This window comes from Dendrobates tinctorius, unplaced genomic scaffold, assembly GCF_039654945.1.
Source record: "Dendrobates tinctorius isolate UK_male_01 unplaced genomic scaffold, ASM3965494v1 ptg000120l, whole genome shotgun sequence".
Classification (NCBI taxonomy): Eukaryota; Metazoa; Chordata; class Amphibia; order Anura; family Dendrobatidae; genus Dendrobates; species Dendrobates tinctorius.
Window position 1 is genome coordinate 25164680 of NW_027361788.1, and position 23037 is coordinate 25187716.

The window sequence follows — 23037 nt, forward strand, 5'->3', positions numbered from 1 at the left end:
TTTCTACAAGATTTTAGAGACGCTTTTGCAAATTCATCTATAAAGGCTTTTGTGACATCGGACACTGATGTTGGGGAGATGCCAAGCTCACAATCTCCATCATAGGTGTTGGAGCCGAGGTCCAGGCTCTGTGCCACCCCTGTCATCTTCTTCCACCAAACTCCCCCTTTATGTCTGAATGGAGTTTGTGCACTAGACACAGTCATGGGGAACAGAAAAGGGTCTTCCCCAAACTGTTTCCACAAAGCTGGAAGCTACAATTATCCATAACGTCTTACACCGAAGAATTAAGATTTCCCAGTACTGGAACTATGAGGCCGATGCCGCCCCCTGATAACAATCCCATAGTATTATCCCTCCTCCACCAAACTGTAAATCAGGCAACATGCAGTCATGGGGTAACAACTTTCTCCTGGCATTCACCAAACCCGGTCTTGTCCATCAGATGCCAAATAGAGAAGTGCGATCCGTCACTGCACAGACCACGTCTCCTCCACAGTCCTGTGGTGGCGGCTTTACACCACTCCATCTGACGCTCGGCACATGGCTTCATGCAGCTGTTTGGCCATGAACCTCACGGCGATGATATAGTGCTTTTGCTGATGAAAATAACAGAGGAGGTTTGGACTTTACATTTTTTCAGTCAGCAGAGGGTTGGTGACTTTATGCCCTCAGTTCCTCACGCAGGGAACTTTCGGAACAATTACAAGGACGTATATATATTCATTACATAGTGGAATGCGTTGAGAAGAATAAAACATCAAAATAATTAATGTAAATCAAAATTAATATCCCATGGAGGTCTAGATTTGAAATGATACTCAAATCAAAGTGGAAAGTCAAATTACAGGCTGATCCAACTTCAGTGGAAATGCCTCAAGACAAGGAAATGATGCTCAGCAGTGTGTGTGGCCTCCATGTGCCACTATGACCTCCCTACAACGCCTGTGCATGCTTCTAATGAGGCGGCGGATGTTTTCCTGAGGGATCTCCTCCCAGACCTTGATTTAAGCATCAGTCAACTGAAATAAATCTGCAGAAATAAAAAAAAAGAAAGCATGATTTGCATTGGTAACATGTATGGCTTCAAGACCTTATAAAAAGAAAATTTAAACGGTATGCAGTATATTAAAAAGCATCAGTAAAGTGTGTCACTATTTGTAAGCTGCTGTCATAATATACTTTCCATTTTCTATAGTGTTATCAGCTGCATAAAAAATGGAATTTACATTGATAATATGTGAGGTTTTCTCAAGGACATGCTGTATATAATCCTCAATAGTTTATGTCAATACTGATAAGCTGTTGTCGTGATATGCGCCACATTTTCTACAGTGCTACAGCTACAGAAATAAAAAACCCCCACAATTTGCATTGGTAACATGTAAGGCTTCCTCAGGGGCTTATGGAAAAGAGAATTGCAAGGACGTGTATATAAAAGGGTCAGGAGTTCCTGTCACTATTGGTAAGCTGCTGTCATTATGTGAGCCACATTTTCAATAATGTTAGGAATCGGCATATATTATATATACTCCAGGCACAACTACTGAAAAAAAAATTGTGCTGATAAAATGTCAAACTTTTTAAGGAATTATGAAAAAAGTTTTAAGTTAAACTAAATTAAATTAGCTTAGTATGTCTTTAAACACAGAGAAAACAGTCAATTAATGTCCGCCTGATGAGAATGAGAATGCGAAACGCGGCGATGGCGACGATCTACATTATCATTGCCCAGGCTCTCGTGCAGTAAACTGCGTGTGACTAACAAATAAGAAGAATTAGCTTAAGGGGCCTGAATGTAAATGGATTAGTCCTATGTAAGGCTCTTATTAGCATATGCTAATTGTACGAGCGCTCACAAAACCTTTTCCGACAAAAAGTGAATTTATCTGGCTATAAAGACAGCCTGTTATAGCTGCGCCAAGCGCTTGTTATCTGCAATTACATCATTATTGCTTTGTTTCTTCAGTAAATGGGATGTGCGATAAGTTCCGGATGTAGAGGACCATTGTTATGAACCGCGGCGACCATAATGCCTCATTATAAAGATGTGCAGCAAATGTTTGATTGAATTTGTACAAGGGATAGTGACTCTTATCAATAAGGATATTTAATTAATTTGTAAAAAGAATGAGATCCGCAAAAGGCTAATTATCAGACACCGAGATAAGGAGACGAGAAATTAGATATCGGCTTATATTCCTACATTCATAATCTTATCTCGGAGAATATAGCATTTATTGGATCTATTGTTTTGTGTAAAATCTGCGATATTGGAGTGGAATTGTGAAACTGTGTAGAAGAAAGCTGCCTGAGTTACCCATAGCAAGCAATCAGAGCGCAGCTTTCATTTCAAATTCTACTCTTTTAACATGAAAGCTGTGCTGTGATTGGTTGCTATGGGCAACATGGCAGACTTTCATTTAGAAAGTTTCATAAATCTGACCCCAGAGTTCCACATTGAAACAAGTTTATATTATAAAGCTGGCCATACACGTTAGCATGATTAGAAAAATCGATGTAACTTGTCTATCAAATTCTCCACTCCGGACTGGGCCGAATGCTATTTCGCCTGACCCCCTCCATAGACATGTATGCTGCACTCTGTCAACAGTGATTCCTCATGATAAACGTACACACTTGACTTGTGTAGGTAGGGGGGCAAACGTCAGGGGGGTGGTCCGTTACTGGCCGCAGACACACTCGAGACAGAGACAGGATTATGTCCAACAGGTCTTCTTTATTGATCATAATCTTCCACGACCCACAGCTCCACACAGCAGCTGTACAATACGCTCCACAGCTCTACACAACAGCTGCTCGACAGGCCCCGCAGCTTCACACAACAGCTGCTCGACAGGCCCCGCAGCTTCACACAACAGCTGCTCGATTAGCGGCTTCACACAGCAGCTGCTCGACTATCTCTGCTGCTTCCCACAGCAGCTGCTCGACTATCCCCGCAGCTTCACACAGCAGCTGCTTGACTCCGCACACAGGCCCGAGTACCTTCACTCTCTTCCTTTAGTTACTTAATGTCCCTTGCGGTTCTTCCACTGTGGTTGCCCTAAGCCTACCACCACAGCGGTTTACAAGTCCGAGTCCGTTCTTGTTATGGTACCCCAGTCTGTCTCTGTCTGCGTCCTCTCCTGTCCAGGCCACCCCCCCCCGTGACCTATCGCAGCTGTCAGTCCTCTCCGGAGCCTTGCTTTAGTCCTTTTTGCTCAGCGTAGTTCCTGTCTCCTGGGTTCCCATCGCTGACTGACTTTTCCAGAACCTTCCGTCTGCCTTTTATCACCTTCTGCTCTGGTAACCCCGCCCCCCATGACTCAACAGTTTTCTTAGCCAATGGCTGATGTTCAGTCCTAACCTACAACTCTCCACTGCCCTCTAATGGTCAAACTTTAAATCTACACCCTTCCTTCCTATCTCCAGCTGTTTCCCCTCTTTCACCACAACAGTCCACCCACAATACTCCACACCTCTGCCTTCCCACTGCAGACAGGTCTGTCCATCCACCTTCCCTACACTCCCCCTTCCTTTATCCATTGTCATCCTCGACAATCTTGTCTCCCTCCTTTCCGTTCTGAAACTTCCCCACCTTCTTTTGTCAGACCGGTTGCTGAGCCAGGCCCGCGAAACGCGGGGGTTGAGCCAAACTGGGAGCAATCAAGCTCTGAGTAGCTTACGGCTTACTAACCAGCGCATACATAATCATGACAATTCCTTCAGGTTGGGTTAGGTCCATCCGGACTACTCTACGGATGCATACCTCCCACTTTTCTACCTTTCTGTCACCTTCTTCCATTCGAACTGCCATGACCGAGGCCCTAACCTACCAGGTCATCGTCAGCGCCCTCCTGTCTTTTGTAGGGGTGTATGTCTGGTGCTCAGGGTCTGACTTAAGGACTGTTGCCTGCTCTAATCCCATCCGTCTCTTCTGTCCCGTCAATTTTAGTCATGGTCGGCGTTTTCCTCTTTACTCTCAGTACCCGGGACCTGTTGGACATTTTCATTTTTCAAATAACATTTCAAAACAATGATACATATTATACACAGTGTCAACGTACACCACTTTGGATGGGTATAACATTAACCTTGTTTCTGACAACATTCTACGTTAATTAAAGGGAAGGTGCCGCAATTTTATATAATTTGCAAAAAAAATAGTAAGTAACAAAACATGTTGTTTCAGCAAATGTTGTACTAACCAGGATTTATGGTTTGTTGGTAATAATGTTTTAATGTAGCCACTGGGCGCTGCCATCTTGATTTGCAGATCTGTGGAGGACTCATACAGTCTGAGAAAATGGCCGTCCCTGGACATAGGAGACTGTGGTCGGTTCCCGACCCCATCTCAGCCTCATTAGCAGTGAACTGGGCACGCCCCTGTGGGCTGCACCATTCACTGCTGTAGGTGTGGCTGGGCGCCATTTTACTGTAGCCCAGTGCTATCTGCTGAGCTCCACTTTCTGCACTGTGCTTCCGGCTCCAGCTCCACTGTCCTCCTGCTCTGTCTCCGCCTCCTCACTCACAGCCCCAGTGATCTCCGGTAATCTGACACCTTCCCTTTTATGAGAGCTTTTATGGCTGTCTGAGGAGGACAATGACATATACAGCCCATAGTCTAGTGTATGGGGTGGGGGGCAGTTACACCAGTGTGGGCATATCTGTAATACTGTCTCGTGTGATAGTCAGCTGAGCCGTGTATCTAATCCTCCCCTGTGTGATACTGACTGCTGAGCTGTGTATCTAATCCTCCCCTCTGTGATACTGTCTGCTTAGCTGTGTATCTAATCCTCCCCTGTGTGATACTGACTGCTGAGCCTTGTATCTAATCCTCTCCTGTGTGATACTGTCTGCTGAGCCGTGTATCTAATCCTATCCTTTGTGATACTGTCTGCTGATCCGTGTATCTAATCCTATTCTGTGTGATACTGACTGCTGAACCGTGTATCTAATCCTATCCTGTGTGATACTGACTGCTGAGCCGTGTATCTAAACCTATCCTGTGTGATACTGTCTGCTGATCCGTGTATCTAATCCTATTCTGTGTGATACTGACTGCTGAACCGTGTATCTAATCCTCTCCTGTGTGATACTGACTGCTGATCTGTGTATCTAATCCTATCCTGTGTGATACTGTCTGCTGATCCGTGTATCTAATCCTATCCTCTGTGATAGTCTGCTCATCCGTGTATCTAATCCTATCCTGTGTGATACTGACAGCTCAGCCGTGTATCTAATCCTCTCCTGTGTGATACTGACTGCTGAGCCTTTTACCTAATCCTATCCTGTGTGATGCTGACTGCTGAGCTGTGTATCTAATCCTATCCCGTGTGATACTGTCTGCTGAGCTGTGTATCTAATCCTCTCTTGTGTGATACTGTCTGCTGAGCCGTGTATCTAATCCTGTGTGATACTGACTGCTGAGCCGTGTATCTAATCCTATCCTGTGTGATACTGTCTGCTGAGCTGTGTATCTAATCCTATCCTGTGTGATACAGTCTACTGATCCGTATATCTAATCCTATCCTGTGTGATACAGTCTGCTGAGCTGTGTATCTAATCCTCTCTTGTGTGATACTGTCTGCCGAGCCGTGTATCTAATCCTATCCCATGTGATACTGTCTGCTGAGCTGTGTATCTAATCCTCTCTTGTGTGATACTGACTGATGAGCTGTGTATCTAATCCTATCCCGTGTCATACTGTCTGCTGAGCTGTGTATCTAATCCTATCCCATGTGATACTGTCTGCAGAGCTGTGTATCTAATCCTCTCTTGTGTGATACTGTCTGCTGAGCCGTGTATCTAATCCTATCCCGTGTGATACTGCTCTCCTGAAATACTCTGTGCTGCTGTCACCCTGCTGGTTTTATGTGTGATCTACATGGTGGTATTGTGTATGATCTATATGGCGGCATTATGTGTGAACTATATGGCGGTATTATGTGAGAACATTATGGCAGTATTAGGCTTTGTGCACACGCTGCAGATTTTGCTGCGGTTCCGCAGTGGTTTTGGCTGCTGCGGACCCGCAGCAGTTTCTGCTGCGGTGTACAGTACCATGATTCCCTATGGGAATCAAAAACCGCAGTGCAGACGGTGCGGAATTTTCCGCGCTGATTATCTGCGGTTTTCAATCCGCAGAAAGAATTGACATGTCAATTCTTTCTGCGGATTCCCCTGCAGTTTGCCATCTCCTCTATTGAGGAGATGAAAAACCGCAGGGCTAAACCGCAGAGCAATCCGCAGGTAAAACCGCAGGTCTTTTGACCTGCGGTTTCACCTGCGGATTTTACAAAATCCGTGCGGATAAATCCGCACATAATCCGCAGCGTGTGCACACAGCCTTATCTGCTAAAAGGGGACCTATTCTAGGGTGGTCCTGGCTGAGCACCTGCACACGGGTCAGGGGGGTAATAGTCATGTGCAGTCAGGGGAGGGCTGGTGAGGCAGCTGAAGAGAGGGGTCTCATTTTTATCGTTACTGTATGGCTACATTTCCCCCATCCTGCTTCCCAGTGTCACCCCGGACTGCGCCTGTCGCCTCGCTTTCACACCGCCAGGACAGGATCTGAGGAGGGGAATGGGGTCTTTGCATGCAAAGTCTTGATCAGAACAGGCCATCAATCAGCAGGAATGTTTCCTGGATTTCTGTGCTGCTGTCTCCCTGCTCCTCCCCCATATATCTCCCTCTGTGACCCCTATAGACCAGCGCACTGCTCTCCTGAAATACTCTGTGCTGCTGTCTCCCTGCTCCTCCCCCATATATCTCCCTCTGTGACCCCCATAGACCAGCACACTGCTCTCCTGAAATACTCTGTGCTGCTGTCACCCTGCTCCCAGAATCCTTGCTGCCTGCCATCCTCAGTGACCGAAGACCCCATTCCTCTCCTCAGATCCTGTCCTGGCGATGTATGGTGGAAGGAGCAGGGTGACAGCAGCACAGAGTATTTCAGGAGAGCAGTGTGCTGGTCCATGGGGGGCACTCTGTTCGGTGCCAGGGATTGTACATAGAGCGCTGTGTTTTATACACATGGATGGACCGTCTGCTTGTCTGCTCCACAGAAATCCAGGAAACATTTCTGCTGATTGATGACCTGTTCGACTCCGCACACAGGCCCGGGTACCTTCACTCTCTTCCTTTAGTTACTTAACGTCCCTCGCGGTTCTTCCACTGTGGCTGCCCTAAGCCTACCACCACAGCGGTTTACCAGTCCGAGTCCGTTCTTGTTATGGTACCCCAGTCTGTCTCTGTCTGCGGCCTCTCCTGTCCGGGCCACCCCACATGACCTATCTCAGCTGTCAGTCCTCTCCGGAGCCTTGCCTTAGTCCTTTCTGCTCAGCGTAGTTCCTGTCTCCCGGGCTCCCGTCACTGACTGACTTTTCCAGAACCTTCCATCTGCCTTTTATCACCTTCTGCTCTGGTAACCCCGCCCCCCCATGACTCAACGGTTTTCTTAGCCAATGGCTGATATTCAGTCCTAACCTACAACTCTCCACTGCCCTCTAATGGTCAAACTTCAAATCTACACTCTTCCTTCCTATCTCAAGCTGTTTCCCCTCTTTCACCACAACAGTCCACCCACAATACTCCACACCTCTGCCTTACCACTGCAGACAGGTCTGTCCGTCTGTCCACCTTCCCTACACTTGATCGAGCGTTCTTGTGTCCTATAAGCGGGTGGGGTGGGGAGTAAAAAGCCTCTGACAAAAACCTCTAGCTAGGTGTACAGATAGAAATCAGGGTGCCTCATAGCAAAGGTCCAACTTGGGGTCCTGGATGCTATTACACAGCCCATTGTGTTCCCATGATCATGTCATGGGGGTCAATATCGGGATGACTTTATATCCACTTAGATGTCATGGTCCGTTGTTCTCCACGGCATTTGAGGGGTTAAAATGCTGCAATCAGAAAAAGCTCCAAGTTACAGCAGGTGTTTAAAACAGGCAGCGAGTGGGGGGGAGACCATTTGGCTCTGGGGCCCATTATAGTGGTATTCTGCCATCGGCGGTGTACCACTGCCTTTGGTGGCAGCTTATCTCTCATATGACCAAAGGATGGGGCATGTTGAAATCTAATAGCCCCATCCTTCTAAAACACAACCCCTCCATACACCTTAGGTGTTTCATCAGTTCTTCTGAAATAATTGAGTGCTGCCAATATTAATCAAATGTGTATCGCCATCTTACGAGACCATGCACATGGCCGTTTATTATGCCTCTATATACAGTGGGTACGGAAAGTATTCAGAGCCCTTTAAATTTTTCACTCTTTGGTTTCATTGCAGCCATTTGGTAAATTCAAAAAAGTTATTTTTTTTTCTCATTAATGTACACTCTGCACCTCATCTTGACTGAAAAAAATATAAATCTAGACATTTTTTCAAATTTATTAAAAAAGAAAAACTGAAATATCACATGGTCATAAGTATTCAGACCCTTTGCTCAGACACTCATATTTAAGTCACATGCTGTCCATTTCCTTGTGATCCTCCTTGAGATGGTTCTACTCCTTCATTGGAGTCCAGCTGTGTTTAGTTAACCCCTTACCTACAATTGACGTAATATTCCGTCCATGTGACCATGGACCTAATTACCATGGACGGAATATTACGTCACCATGATCAGCGGCGCCCACATGGTGAGCGCCGCTGATCGCGGCCGGGTGTCAGCTAATTATCATAGCTGACACCCGGCACAATGTGTCAGGGGCGGTCACGGACCGCCCCCGACACGTTAACCCCTTGCACACCGCGATCAAACGCGATCGCGGTGTACCGGGGGTTAAAGGGAAGCATCGGCAGGGAGGGGGCTCCCTCCGTGCTTCCCTGAGCCCCCCACGGCAGCGCAATGTGCAGCGCTGCTGCGGGGGGCTCCTTTCCTCCAGGCCCCCGAATCCAAGATGGCGACGGGGGCCTTCGGGGGCCTGAGGAAGCTGGGTTCCTCAGTGCCTGCAAAGCGCAGGCATGAGGAAGTCTGCAGCAGTGCCTGTGACAGATCGCTGATCTGTCACAGTGATCTGTGATGTGACAGATCAGCGATCTGTCACAGGACAGTGATGTCCCACCTGGGACAAGGTAATAAAGTAAAAAAAAAAAAAAAAAAAGTGTTAAAAATAATTTTAAAAAAATCGCTAAATAAATTAGTAAAAAAAAAAAAAAAAATATTCCCCAATAAATCCATTTTTTCAAAATAAAAAAAAACAAAAACAATAAAAGTACACATATTTGGTATCGCCGCGTCCGTAATGACCTGCCCTATAAAACTGTCCCATTAGTTAACCCCTTTAGCGAACCCCTTAAAAAATAAAAATAAAAAACGAAGCAAAAAATAATGATTTATTATCATACCACCGAACAAAAAGTGCAATAACGCGCGATCAAAAAGACAAATATAAATATCCATGGTACCGCTGAAAACGGCATCTTGTCCCGCAAAAAACGAGCCACCATACAGCATCATCCGCAAAAATATAAAAAAGTTATAGCTCGCAGAATAAAGCGATACAAAAATAATTATTTTTTATATAAAATTGTTTTCATTGCAAAAAACCGACAAAACATAAAAAAACGACCTAAATGAGGTATCGCTGTAACCGTACTGACCCGAAGAATAAAACCGCTTTATCAATTTTACCGCACGCGGAATGGTGTAAACGCACCCCCCCAAAAGAAATTCATGAAATGCTGGTTTTTGTTCATTCTGCGTCCCAAAAATCGGAATAAAAAGCGATCAAAAAATGTCACGTGCCCGAAAATGGTACCAATAAAAACGTCAACTCGTCCCGCAAAAAATAAGACCTCACATGACTCAGTGGGTCAAAATACGGAAAAATTATAGCTCTCAATATGTGGTGATGCAAAAACTACTTTTACAATAAAAAGCGTCTTTTAGCGTGCGACAGCCGACAAACATAAAAACCGCCATAAATAGTAAATCAAACCCCCCGTTATCACCCCCTTAGTTAGGGAAAAATAATAAAACTAAAAGAAAATGTATTTATTTCCATTTTCCCGCTAGGGTTAGGGTTAGGGCTAGGGTTAGGGTTAGGGTTAGGGCTAGGGTTAGGGCTAGGGCTCAGATTAGGGTTAGGGGTGTGTTGAGGTTAGGGTTGGAGTTATAATTGGGGGGTTTCCACTGTTTGGGCACATCAGGTGCTCTCCAAAGGCAACATGGCGTCTGATCTCAGTTCCAGCCAATTCTGCGTTGAAAAAGTCAAATGGTGCTCCTTCCCTTCCAAGCTCTGCCATGCGCCCAAACAGTGTTTTACCCCCACATGTAGGGTATCAGCCTACTCAGGACAAATTACAAAACAACTTTTGGGGTCCAATTTCTCCTGTTACCCTTAGGAAAATAAAAAATTGGGGGCAAAAATATAATTTTGCGGAAAAAAATGTTTTTTTTATTTTCACGCCCAGGCGTTATAAACTTCTGTGAAGCACTTGGGGGTTCAAAGTGCTCTCCACACATCTAGATAAGCTCCGTGGGGGGTCTAGTTTCCAAAATGGGGTCACTTGTGGGGAGTTTCAATAGTTTAGGTACATCAGGGGCTCTCCAAACGCACATGACACCCGCAGACCAATCCATCAAAGTCTGCATTCCAAAACGTCACTACTTCCCTTCCGAGCCCCAACGTGTGCCCATACAGTAGTTTTCTCCCACATATGAGGTATCAGCGTACTCAGGACAAATTGGACAACAACTTTTGGGGTCCAATTTCTCCTGTTACCCTTGGGAAAATAAAAAAATTGGGGACTAAATGATGATGTTTGTTGAAAAAATACGATATTTTTATTTTCACGCCCGGTCGTTATAAACTTCTGTGAAGCACTGGGGGGTTCAAAGTGCTCACCACACATCTAGATAAGTTCATTAGGGGGTCTAGTTTCCAAAATGGGGTCACTTGTGGGGAGTTTCCACTGTTTAGGTACATCAGGGGCTCTCCAAAAGCAACATGACACCCGCAGACCATGCCATCAAAGTCTGCATTCCAAAACGTCACTACTTCCCTTCCGAGCCCTGATGTGTGCCCATACAGTAGTTTTCTCCCACATATGAGGTATCAGCGTACTCAGGACAAATTGGACAACAACTTTTGGGGTCCAATTTCTCCTGTTACCCTTGGGAAAATAAAAAAATTGGGGACTAATTGATCATGTTTGTGGAAAAAATACGATTTTTTTTATTTTCATGCCTGGGCATTATAAACTTCTGTGAAGCCCTTGGGGGTTCAAAGTGCTCACCACACATCTAGATAAGTTCCTCAGGGGGTCTAGTTTCCAAAATGGGATCATTTGTGGGGGGTTTTCACTGTTTAGGTACATTAGGGGCTCTCCAAAGGCAACATGACACCCGCAGACCATTCCATCAAAGTCTGCATTCCAAAACGTCACTACTTCCCTTCCAAGCCCTGACGTGTGTCCATACAGTAGTTTTCTCCCACATATGGGGTGTCAGCGTACTCAGGACAAATTGGACAACAACTTTTGGGGTCCAATTTCTCCTGTTACCCTTGGGAAAATAAAAAAATGGGGACTAAAAGATGATGTTTGTGGAAAAAATACGATTTTTTTATTTTCACGCCCGGACGTTATAAACTTCAGTGAAGCACTGGGGGGTTCAAAGTGCTCACCACACATCTAGATAAGTTCCTTGGGGGGTCTAGTTTCCAAAATGGTGTCATTTGTGGGGGGTTTCTACTGTTTTGGTACATCAGGGGCTTTCCTAACGCGACATGGTGTCCGATCTCAATTCCAGCCAAAAACGTCAAATGGCGCTGCTTCCCTTCCGAGCTCTGCCATGCGCCCAAATAGTGGTTTACACCCACATGTGGGGTATCAGCGCACTCAGGATAAATTGCACAATATCTTTTATGGTCCTGTTACTTTTGGAAAAATAAGAATTGAGGGTGAAAAGATCATTTTTGTGGAAAAAATATGATTTTTTAATTGTACTGCTGTACGTTATAAACTTCAGTGAAGCACTGGGGGGTTCAAAGTGCTCACCACACATCTAGATAAGTTCCTTGGGGGGTCTAGTTTCCAAAATGGTGTCATTTGTGGGGGGTTTCTAGTGTTTTGGTACATCAGGGGTTTTCCAATCGCGACATGGTGTCCGATCTCAATTCTAGCCAAAAACGTCAAATGGCGCTGCTTCCCTTCCGAGCTCTGCTATGCGCCCAAATAGTCATTTACACCCACATATGGGGTATCAGCGTACTCAGGACAAATTGCACAATAACTTTTAAGGTCCTGTTACCCTTGGAAAAATAAAAATTGGGGGTGAAAAGATCATTTTTGTGGAAAAAATATGATTTTTTAATTGTACCGCTGTACGTTATAAACTTCTGTGAAGCCCTTGTGGGTTCAAAGTTCTCACCACATATCTAGATAAGTTCCTTGGGGGGTCTAGTTTCCAAAATGGGGTCACTTGGGGGGTTTCCACTGTTTAGGTACATCAGGGGCTCTCCAAACGCGGCATGGCGTCCGATCTGAATTCCAGCCAATTTTGCATTGAAAAAGTCAAACGGCGCTCCTTCCCTACTGAGGTCTGCCATGCGCCGAAACAGTGGTTCCCCCCCACATATCAGGTATCAGCGTACTCAGGACAAATTGCACAATAACTTTTGCAGTCCAATTTCTCCTGTTACCCTTGGTAAAATAAAGAAAATTGAACCTGAAGTATTTTTTTTGTGAAAAAAAGTTAAATGTTCATTTTTTTTTTTAATATTCAAAAAATTCCTGTGACGCACCTAAAGGGTTAATAAACTTCTTGAATGTGGTTTTAAGCACCTTAAGGGGTGCATTTTTTAGAATGGTGTCACTTTTGGGTATTTTCTATCATATAGACCCCTCAAAGTGGCTTCAAATGTGAAGTAGTCCCTAAAAATAAAATGGTGTTGCAAAAATGAGAAATCGCTGGTCAATTTTTAACCCTTATAACTTCCTAACAAAAAAAAATTTTGGTTCCAAAATTGTGCTCATGTAAAGTAAACATGTGGGAAATGTTATGTATTAAGTTTTTTGTGTGCCGTATCGCTGTGATTTAAGGGCATAAAAATTCAAAGTTGGAAAATTGCGAAATTTTCAAAATTTTCGCCAAATTTCCGTTTTTTTCACAAATAAACGCAAGTTATTTGAATGCAATTTTACCACTAACATGAAGTACAATATGTCACGAGAAAACAATGTCAGAATCACCGGGATCCATGGAAGCGTTCCAGAGTTATGACCTCATAAAGGGACAGTGGTCAGAATTGTAAAAATTGGCCCGGTAGTTAACGTGCAAACCACCCTTGGTAGTGAAGGGGTTAAACTGATAGGACTTGATTTTTAAAGGCACACACCTGTCTACATAAGACCTCACAGCTCACATTTTTGTTTTTCTTCAGTCAAGACGGGGTGCAGAGTGTACATTAATGAGAGAAAAAAATGAACTTTTTTGAATTTACCAAATGGCTGCAATGAAACAAAGAATGAAAAATTTAAATGGATCGGAATATTTTCCATACCCACTGTAAAATGCTAGTTCCCAGGGTGGAGTTGGGCTGTCATGTGGTTGTTTTGATTTCTCTGTAAAGGCTCGTTCCACCGACCATATTTGCGGTCTGAATGCTGTCCATGAAAAAAATCAGACAGGACTCGGACCAATAATATTCAATGCGGCAGTGCAGATGAGCGATTTATTTCACGGACCAAATCTGTGTGTGAAGAAAATCGTAGAAGGCACTAGTTTTCTCTGTAATTCGGATGAGACTCGCCTATTCCATTTTGGTTCATGCCCCTACTACACACTGCTGTCCTATAATAATCTGCTGCTTTCTGCCGATACTGTACCGTAACTAACCCTCTATTGATATCTATTATATTCACAGATGTGACAGCCTGTATGGAATATTACAAGACAAATAATGTGAGGCCACCATTCACATATGCTTGCCTTATTCGATGGGTAAGTTTGATTGGAGGCGCAATGGGGTGTACACTGAGGTCAACAAGGGGCTACCATAGAGGCTACCACTAGACATCACTACTCCATTGGAACTTTAAAAATGCTGGGTTGTCTGTGAAAATTAGCTCCACTGCAATTTAATTAGTATTATGCAGTAGTTATACAGTGGGGAAAATAAGTATTTGATAATCCTACAAAGTATGGAGAGTATAAACCCGTCTGTCTCACTATTTATCCGAAGAACTGGAGTACAGAAATAGCACAAATTGCATATATTATAAAAACATCATTTTATTAATCAAAAAATTAAAACAAGTCAAATATTTATACAAACTGATAAACCTCCATTGTGGGACACATAAAAGGCTATATACTCCTATTAAACACACAATTCAATTTCATAAGAATATAAGTCCAAAAGGACTCTATACATAACATAGGGTTGCTATGTCCGCTAATTGGTAAGTAACATACTGAGGTCTGTCCTGCATCACAGAGATCGCATCTAGCCCAGCAATAATACCATAGTCTTAGAAGCCACAATGGAGGTTTATCAGTTTGTATAAATATTTGACTTGTTTTAATTTTTTGATTAATAAAATGATGTTTTTATAATATATGTGGGTCGCCCTCCCAGGGCTGTGGGGTACTCGGTACCGGGCCGGCGTCGGCGGGATGTGTCACAGCAGCGGTGACCCGGTCCGTGGCCCTGGGCGCCCAATGCAAACAGGGGGAGATTGGAAATGATGGAATGTAAATAAATAGTTTGTGACACCACCTGTGGAGTTCGGCAAGTGAGATGTTGAGCCGACGCTGCGTGCAGATCCTCTGGGGCTGGTGGTGTGTTGCAGCCAAGATGGTGACGCTCCCCACAGGTGGAGCTGTAGCCCCAGGGCAGTGTAGATGTAGGGGTAGAGGAGAGGCACAAGCGGTGTAGAAGATGGTACCCAGATGTAGCGGTGCGGGGTGCGTTGGCGCAAGAATGAATGGAGAACACTAGGGCTTGTAGTTCCAAAGCTTTACTCACAGTCTGTAGTACACACAGGTGCCTGCCTCCATGCTGTCTCCTCCGGATCAGGGACTCTATCAACCTCCAGGCAAGATGAAATGCTCCCTTCCAACGCTCCGCCAACATGTGCCTTTCTGAACGTCTCCTCTTATAGCGCCTTTAAGTGTGAAGTACTCCTAGTACTCAGTTACACTGGAGTGCCTCCTGACAGATGTTCCCAAGAACTCTACTTGTATGGCAGACAGCTGTAGCCTGCTTCGGGGACTCCTTACTCCTGAGTCCCGGCTCACTATCCAAGTTGCTGTTGTGCCCCCAAGTCTTAGATGGGAGTAGTGCATTTACAGCCCACTATTCCACCGGTGTCTGCTGTAGGACCATTAGTATCCATACAACCTCAGGGACCGGGCCCCGGTCTTGCGCTTAGATCTTCTAGGCAGGGTTCTTCCTCTATCCCACGTCCTCTGTTCCCTTTTACTCCTACGTTCCGTACTAGTCTTTCCTTCTTATGGAAGATCAGGTTTCTGTTCAATGTCTTTCTCCTTCTTTCCTTTACCGTTCCAGCAGACCCAGGTCACTGAGATCTGCTGCAGCACCTCCTTCCTCCATCCCTCTCCCAGGGATCTTCTTTCCTCACTCCTCTCTGAGTGACTCTCTGACTGACTGACCTGAAATCCTAAACCTTCCCGCTCTTTTATGTATTCTAACTCCACCCGCCTCCCAGCACGTTTCGTGTTCCAAGCAGGGAGCCACGAAAGGTGCTCTGCTACACTCCAAGCAGGGAGCCGCAATGTGGCTTTGCTGAACTACCGTGTTGTGTGGGATGCAGGTGTTGGAGCGTCGTCAGAAGCCTCCAACTTACCTGGATGGTGGGGCACCACACCTCAGGAGGAGGTGCAGTACCTCTGTGGCGACTGAGCCTCAGGGGCGCCACATATGCAATTTGTGCTATTTCAGTACTCCAGTTCTTCGGATTAATAGTGAGACAGATGGGTTTACACTCACTGGCCACTTTATTAGGTACACCTGTCCAACTGTGTGTTAAGACTTAATTTCTAATCAGCCAATCACATGGCGGCAACTCAGTGCATTTAGGCATGTAGACATGGTCAAGACAATCTCCTGCAGTTCAAACCGAGCATCAGTATGGGGAAGAAAGGTGATTTGAGTGCCTTTGAACGTGGCATGATTGTTGGTGCCAGAAGGGCTGGTCTGAGTATTACAGAAACTGCTGATCTACTGGGATTTTCATGCACAACCATCTCTAGGGTTTACAGAGAATGGTCCGAAAAAGAAAAAAAATCCAGTGAGCGGCAGTTCTGTGGCCGGAAATGCCTTGTTGATGCCAGAGGTCAGAGGAGAATGGGCAGACTGGTTCGAGCTGATAGAAAGGCAACAGTGACTCAAATTGCCACCCGTTACAACCAAGGTAGGCAGAAGAGCATCTCTGAACACACAGTGCGTCGAACTTTGAGGCAGATGGGCTACAGCAGCAGAAGACCACACCGGGTACCACTCCTCTCAGCTAAGAACAGGAAACTGAGGCTACAATTTGCACAAGCTCATCGAAATTGGACAGTAGAAGATTGGAAAAACGTTGCCTGGTCTGATGAGTCTCGATTTCTGCTGCGACATTCGGATGGTAGGGTCAGAATTTGGCGTAAACAACATGAAAGCATGGATCCATCCTGCCTTGTATCAACGGTTCAGGCTGGTGGTGGTGGTGTCATGGTGTGGGGAATTTTTTCTTGGCACTCTTTGGGCCCCTTGGTACCAATTGAGCATCGTTGCAACGCCACAGCCTACCTGAGTATTGTTGCTGACCATGTCCATCCCTTTATGACCACAATGTACCCAACATCTGATGGCTACTTTCAGCAGGATAATGCGCCATGTCATAAAGCTCGAATCATCTCAGATTGGTTTCTTGAACATGACAATGAGTTCACTGTACTCAAATGGCCTCCTCAGTCACCAGATCTCAATCCAATAGAGCATCTTTGGGATGTGGTGGAACGGGAGATTCGCATCAGGGATGTGCAGCCGACAAATCTGCGCCAACTGTGTGATGCCATCATGTCAATATGGTCCAAAATCTCTGAGGAATGCTTCCAGCACCTTGTTGAATCTCTGCCACGAAGAATTGAGGCAGTTCTGAAGGCAAAAGGGGGTCCAACCCGTTACTAGCATGGTGTACCTAATAAAGTGGCCAGTGAGTGTATATTGTAGTAATTGGCACGTATAAAATTTTGGATTTTGTTTGATTATAAAGTATGGAGAGGTCTGAAATTTTTATCATAGGTACACTTCAACTGTGAGAGATAGAATCTTAAAATAAAATCCACATTGTATGATTTTTACATATTTAACTTGCATTTTATTGCATGAAATAAGTATTTGATACAATAGAAAAACAGAACTTAATATTTGTATAGGAAACTTTGTCTGCAATTGCAGAGGTCAGACATTTTCTGTAGTTCTTGACCAAGTTTACACACACTGCAGCAGGGATTTTGGCCCACTCCTCCATACAGAACACCTCGAGATCTTTCAGGTTTCGTGGCTGTCGCTGAGCAACAATGAGTTTCCGCTCCCTCCAAAGATTTTCTATAGGGTTCAGGTCTGGAGACTGGTTAGGCCCCTCCAGGACCTTGAAATGCTTCTTAGGCCGGGATCACACATGTGAGGAATACAGCCGAGTCTCGCATGTTAATACTCGGCACTGCTGCCGGTATATGGATCGGAGGGTGAGGCCACATAGCAATACATGCAGCCGCGCTCCGCTCCTGAGTGCCGGAGACATTGCCGGGTATTAACATGCGAATCTCTACCGTATTCCTCACATGTGTGATCCCGGCCTTACAGAAACACTCCTTAATTGCCCTGGCTGTGTGTTTCGGGTCAATGTCATGCTGGAAGACCCAGCCATGATTCATCTTCAATGCTCTTACAGAGGGAAGGCGGTTGACCAAAATCTCACGGTACATGACCACATCCATCCTTCCTTCGATAAGGTGCAGTCTTCCTGTTCCCTTTGCAGAAAGGAACCCCCAAAGTATGATGTTTACCCCACCATGCTTCACGGTTGGGACATTATTCTTGGGGTTGTATTCATTCTTCTTCCAAACATGGCAAGTGGAGTTGATACCAAAAAGTTCTACAGGTGCATCTCACAAAATTAGAATATCATCAAAAAGTTAATTTATTTCAGTTCTTCAATGCAAAATGTGAAACACATATAGTATATAGAGTCATTACAAAGTGATCTATTTCAAGTGTTCATCTCTGATAATGTTGATGATTATGGCTTACAGCCAATTAAAACCCCAAAGTTATTATCTCAGTAAATTAGAATACTTTACTGATTGTGGAAACCTAACACTAGACCTCAAGCTGCTTGGACTGTGTGCCTCTCCACTCTTCCTCCAGACTCTGGTGACAATGATGGTTTTGGGAGTCATGTTATCTACTGGTGTAGGTCCACTGTGTTTTATCAAGACCAAAGTCAGCGCAGCCGTCTACCAGGAAATTTTAGAGCACTTCATGCTTCCCTCTGCCGACAAGCTTTTTGGAGATGGAAATTTCATTCTCCAGCAGGACTTGGCACCTGTCCACACTGCCAAAAGTACCAATTCCTGGTTTAAAAACTACAATATCACTGTGCTTGATTGGCCAGTAAACTCACCTGACCTTAACGCCATAGAGAATCTGTGGGGTATTGTCAAGAAAAAGATGAGAGACACCAGACCCAACAATGCAGATGAGCTGAAGGCTGCTATCAAAGCAACCTGGGCTTCCATAACACCTCAGCAGTGCCACAGGCTGATCACCTCCATGCCACGCCGCATTGATGCAGTAATTGATGCAATAGGAGCCCCGACCAAGTATTGAGTGGATTTACTGAACATACATTTCAGTAGGCCAACATTTCGGATTTTAAAATCATTTTTCAAGCTGGTGTTATAAAGTATTCTAATTTACTGAGATAATGACTTTTTGATTTTCGCTGGCTGTAAGCCATAATCATCAACATTAACAGAAACAAACACTTGAAATAGATCACTCTGTAATGACTCTATATAATACATGAGTTTCACTTCTTGTATTGAAGAACTGAAATAAATTAACTTTTTGATAATATTCTAATTTTGTGAGATGCACCTGCATTTTGGTCTCATCTGACCACATTACCTTCTCCCATGCTTCCTCTGGATAATCCAGATGGTCATTGGCAAACTTCAAATGGGCCTGGACATGTGCTGGCATGAGCTGGGGGACCTTTCCTGCCCTGCAGGATTTTATTCCATGACGGCGTAGTGTGTTACTAAGAGTAATAAATGAGACTGTGGTCCCAGCTCTCCTCAGGTCATTGACCAAGTGCTCCCATTTAGTTCTGGGCGGATTCCTGACCTTTCTCAGAATCATCCTTTCCCCATGAGAAGAGATCTTGCATGGAGCCCCAGACTAAGGAAGATGGACAGTCATCTTGTGTTTCTTCCATTTTCTAATAATTGTGAAAACAGTTGTTGCCTGCTTGCCTGTTGTCCTGTAGCTCATCCCATCTTTGTGCAGGTCTACAATTTGGTCCCTGGTGTCGTTAGGCAGCTCTTTGGTCTTGGCCATGATGGAGAGGTTGAAATGTGATTGACTGAGTGTGTGGACATGTGCAGTTTAATTATTTACAAATCATACAACGTGATTTTCTGTTTTTTTAGCTTTAGATTCTGTGTCTCACAGTAGAAGTGTACGTACTATAAAAATAAGAGACGTATCCATTCTTTCTAGGTAGGAAAACTTGCAAAATCGGCAGTGTAATAAATACTTATTTTCCCTACTGTCTACGAGGAGGGGATGACCACTGACAATCATTAACGCAAAACATCTTCTACCATATAGGCAATTATGGAGTCACCACAGAAGCAGCTGGCGTTGAATGAAATATATCACTGGTTTACAAAAATGTTTGCTTTCTTCAGATTTAACAAGGTTACTTGGAAGGTAATGTACATCTAACATCGCCCTTTTTATACCAACCCATCTGTAGGCATAGTAACGTATCCGGGTATCAGTGAAGGGACACTGCAGAGAACAGTTTTTGCATAGTTTCAAATTGAGATCAATTGTGATGTTTAAAGGGGTTGCATCATCTTGACATTTATGGCACATCCCTGGGATATGCCATAAATCTATATAGTCGCTGCTGAGACCAGCATCCATAACGATAACGAGGCCCATCATGTGCAAGCGGGAATTAAAAGGTTGTGGGGCATACCAATGCTTGCTCAGCAATTTTCACCCATACAAGTTCCGCCACCTCTTTGTTCCTGACAATTTGTGTTAGGGTACTCTTCTCTAGAAAGATACAAGTGCAAGAGATAAAACCTATAACTATGTCTGGGGATCCCCGACACTGTAATCCCCAATGATCCCTTAGGGTGCTTTCATATTATGCTTTTCTCCACGTTCGTGGGTCCCATCAGGCCTCGCATCCATACCTCTCCACAAAACGGGATTAGGGCGCATGCCCTGGCAGAGCGAACATGTGCTCTCTTGGCACAGTTTTCATCTGTATACCCCTACTGAAGGTGGACACCCATACGTAGTCTACTATGTCCAAGTGTCCACCTCCAGTAGGCGAATACGGACAAAAATGATGCACCATTATAGTCTATGGCCCCATATGTCTGAACCTTGTTTTACAGGTGGGAGGGGGGTTTGGGCACAAGCTTGCTGCAGCTCCTTTTAAACGCTATGGAGCTGATGGGGATAGCCAAGTGCGACACTTCGCTGTTTACATCAGCCGTTTTCTAATTTTGGAAAACCCCTTTAAACTGAGATAAATAGAGAACTCACATTTCCATGGATCTGTAGTATAATTTTATTGACTTTACTTTTATGATGCTTCAATAACTGCTATATCATTTTATTAAAAAAAATAAGTAGTCTTAGGAAGACCGTACTGGGAAAGATCTGGCACGGACTGATGTGTAATGAACAGCGAGGTGTGAGCAGTGCCCAGGGCGTCATGTTACTCATGTACCGACATACATGACATCCCGGGCATGTATTGCTGTATTTCTGAGCTAAATGTGCCAAAATACCTAACACCGCACTATGAACATCTGGTGGAAAATCTACCAGAGCGCTCGTCAGACATCACAGAAATGACATAAACTTGGCCACCTATTCAAACTTCCTTTTTTTATTTTTTCCTCCTAGAACGCCGTGAGACACAATTTGAGCCTCCACAAATGTTTTGTACGAGTGGAGAACATAAAAGGGGCTGTGTGGATGGTGGACGAGATGGAATTCCAGCGAAAGAGAGGCGGCCATGGCTGCTCCTGATTGGCGCCCCCCCTCTGCTCCTTGTATACAGGCAATCCTCCCCTATAGAAAATACAAAAACCCAACTGCTCCTGCACAACCCCGAGTACAGCAGATTAGTGACTTGTCTGTAGAGGCGACGTCGCTTATTACACCGCCTGAGCGCGGGATCTGCTAACTTTCCATAACAGCTGTAAATCTGACAGAAGATGACATCCTACATCAGTAAATGTGAATTTTCCATTACTACGACAGCTAATTAGCTGCAACACTTGTGGAAACATGTTTCTAGGTTTGCCCGCTAAATACATATAGAGGCATCCACAAAGAATGCCATAAGTATCTGACCCCCGCGGGTAAGCTATATCGCAGCTGGGAATACCGATGACATAATACATGTGTATAACTAACCCTTTTTTTATTCCCGCTATAAGTGTTCAACGATACTGGAAGCTGCTAAACATGTGCTCAAAATCACTAAAAAGGCGTCTACATCAAAGCTCTGGTTTTTGAGGGGTTAAAAGATCACCTCACTCTTGTGATTGGTATAAGGAGTTACTTTACCTGCACATACAATAATGGAAGCGCACAGCGGGGGAGCTGGCGCTGTATGTACGGATAGGATGAGCTCACCTTGCCACCTAGTGGTCATCAGATGATAGCCGCATACTCAGGCCTTTTGATTCTTTTAGCAGACGAGTGCCTGCCTTGGTGATGTTTGCATAGTGAAGGGTCCACCATTTTTTTTTTGTTATGGAAAAAGAGGCGGATAGTTTAAAAATAAAGCTTTTTTTTATGTAAAGAAAGACGAATCAATTAGTTGCCAAAATGCTTTTTGTTTGTAAAATAACATTCATGCTTTTTCCATGTTTGCTTCTTCCAGATTCTTTATTTTTTCTTATGACATCTGTTAACAAATGTCATATATAGATATTTTGCAAAATAAAGAATATTCAATATTATGCAAAGCTTATAAATATCAAGGGACACTCCGATTCATATGAAAAATTTTTTTACAAGTGCGTTGAAATTGAAAAAAAGTGCAATATATATATACACTGCTCAAAAAAATAAAGGGAACACTCAATTAACACATCCTAGATCTGAATGAATGAAATAATGAAATATTCTCATTGAATACTTTGTTCTGTATAAAGTTGAAGGTGCTGACAACAAAATCACACAAAAATAATCAATGGAAATCAAATTTATTAACCAATGGAGGCCTGGATTTGGAGTCACACACAAACTTAAAGTGGAATGTAATGTCCTTAAAACAAGTCAAAATGAGGTTCAGTATTGTGTGTGGCCTCAATGTGCCTGTATGACCTCCCTACTGTACAACGCCTGGGCATGCTCCTGATGAGGCGGCAGATGGTCTCCTGAGGGATCTCCTCCTAGACCTGGACTAAAGCATCCGTCAACTCCTGGACAGTCTGTGGTGCAACGTGACGTTGGTGGATGGAGCAAGACATGATGTCCCAGATGTGCTCAATCGGATTCAGGTCTGGGGACGGGCAGACCGGTCCATAGCTTCAATGCCTTCATCTTGCAGGAACTGCTGACACACTCCAGCCACATGAGGTTTGGCATTGTCCTGCATTAGGAGGAACCCAGGGCCAACCGCACCAGCATATGGTCTCACAAGGGGTCTGAGGATCTCATCTCATCTAATGGCAGTCAGGCTACCTCTGCCGAGCACATGGAGGGCTGTGTGGCCCTCCAAAGAAATGCCATTCCACACCATTACTGGCC

At 44.4% G+C, this 23037-nt stretch overlaps 1 protein-coding gene across 2 annotated transcripts in view; it reads left to right on the forward strand.

Moving 5' to 3' along the window:
• The window catches only part of FOXP3 (forkhead box P3), a 168381-nt gene extending 146046 nt beyond the window's left edge, over window positions 1-22335 (forward strand). Inside the window, exons 11-13 of one of the 2 annotated variants that reach the window (XM_073590967.1) lie at window positions 13876-13952; window positions 19855-19956; window positions 21178-22334. In XM_073590967.1, the coding sequence (XP_073447068.1) occupies window positions 13876-13952; window positions 19855-19956; window positions 21178-21303 (305 nt within the window). In that variant the 3' untranslated portion in view covers window positions 21304-22334. Of the gene's footprint in view, window positions 1-13875; window positions 13953-19854; window positions 19957-21177 lie in introns of both variants that reach the window. The other variant, XM_073590966.1, reaches the window with a different exon arrangement.
• Window positions 22336-23037: the final 702 nt, after the last annotated feature.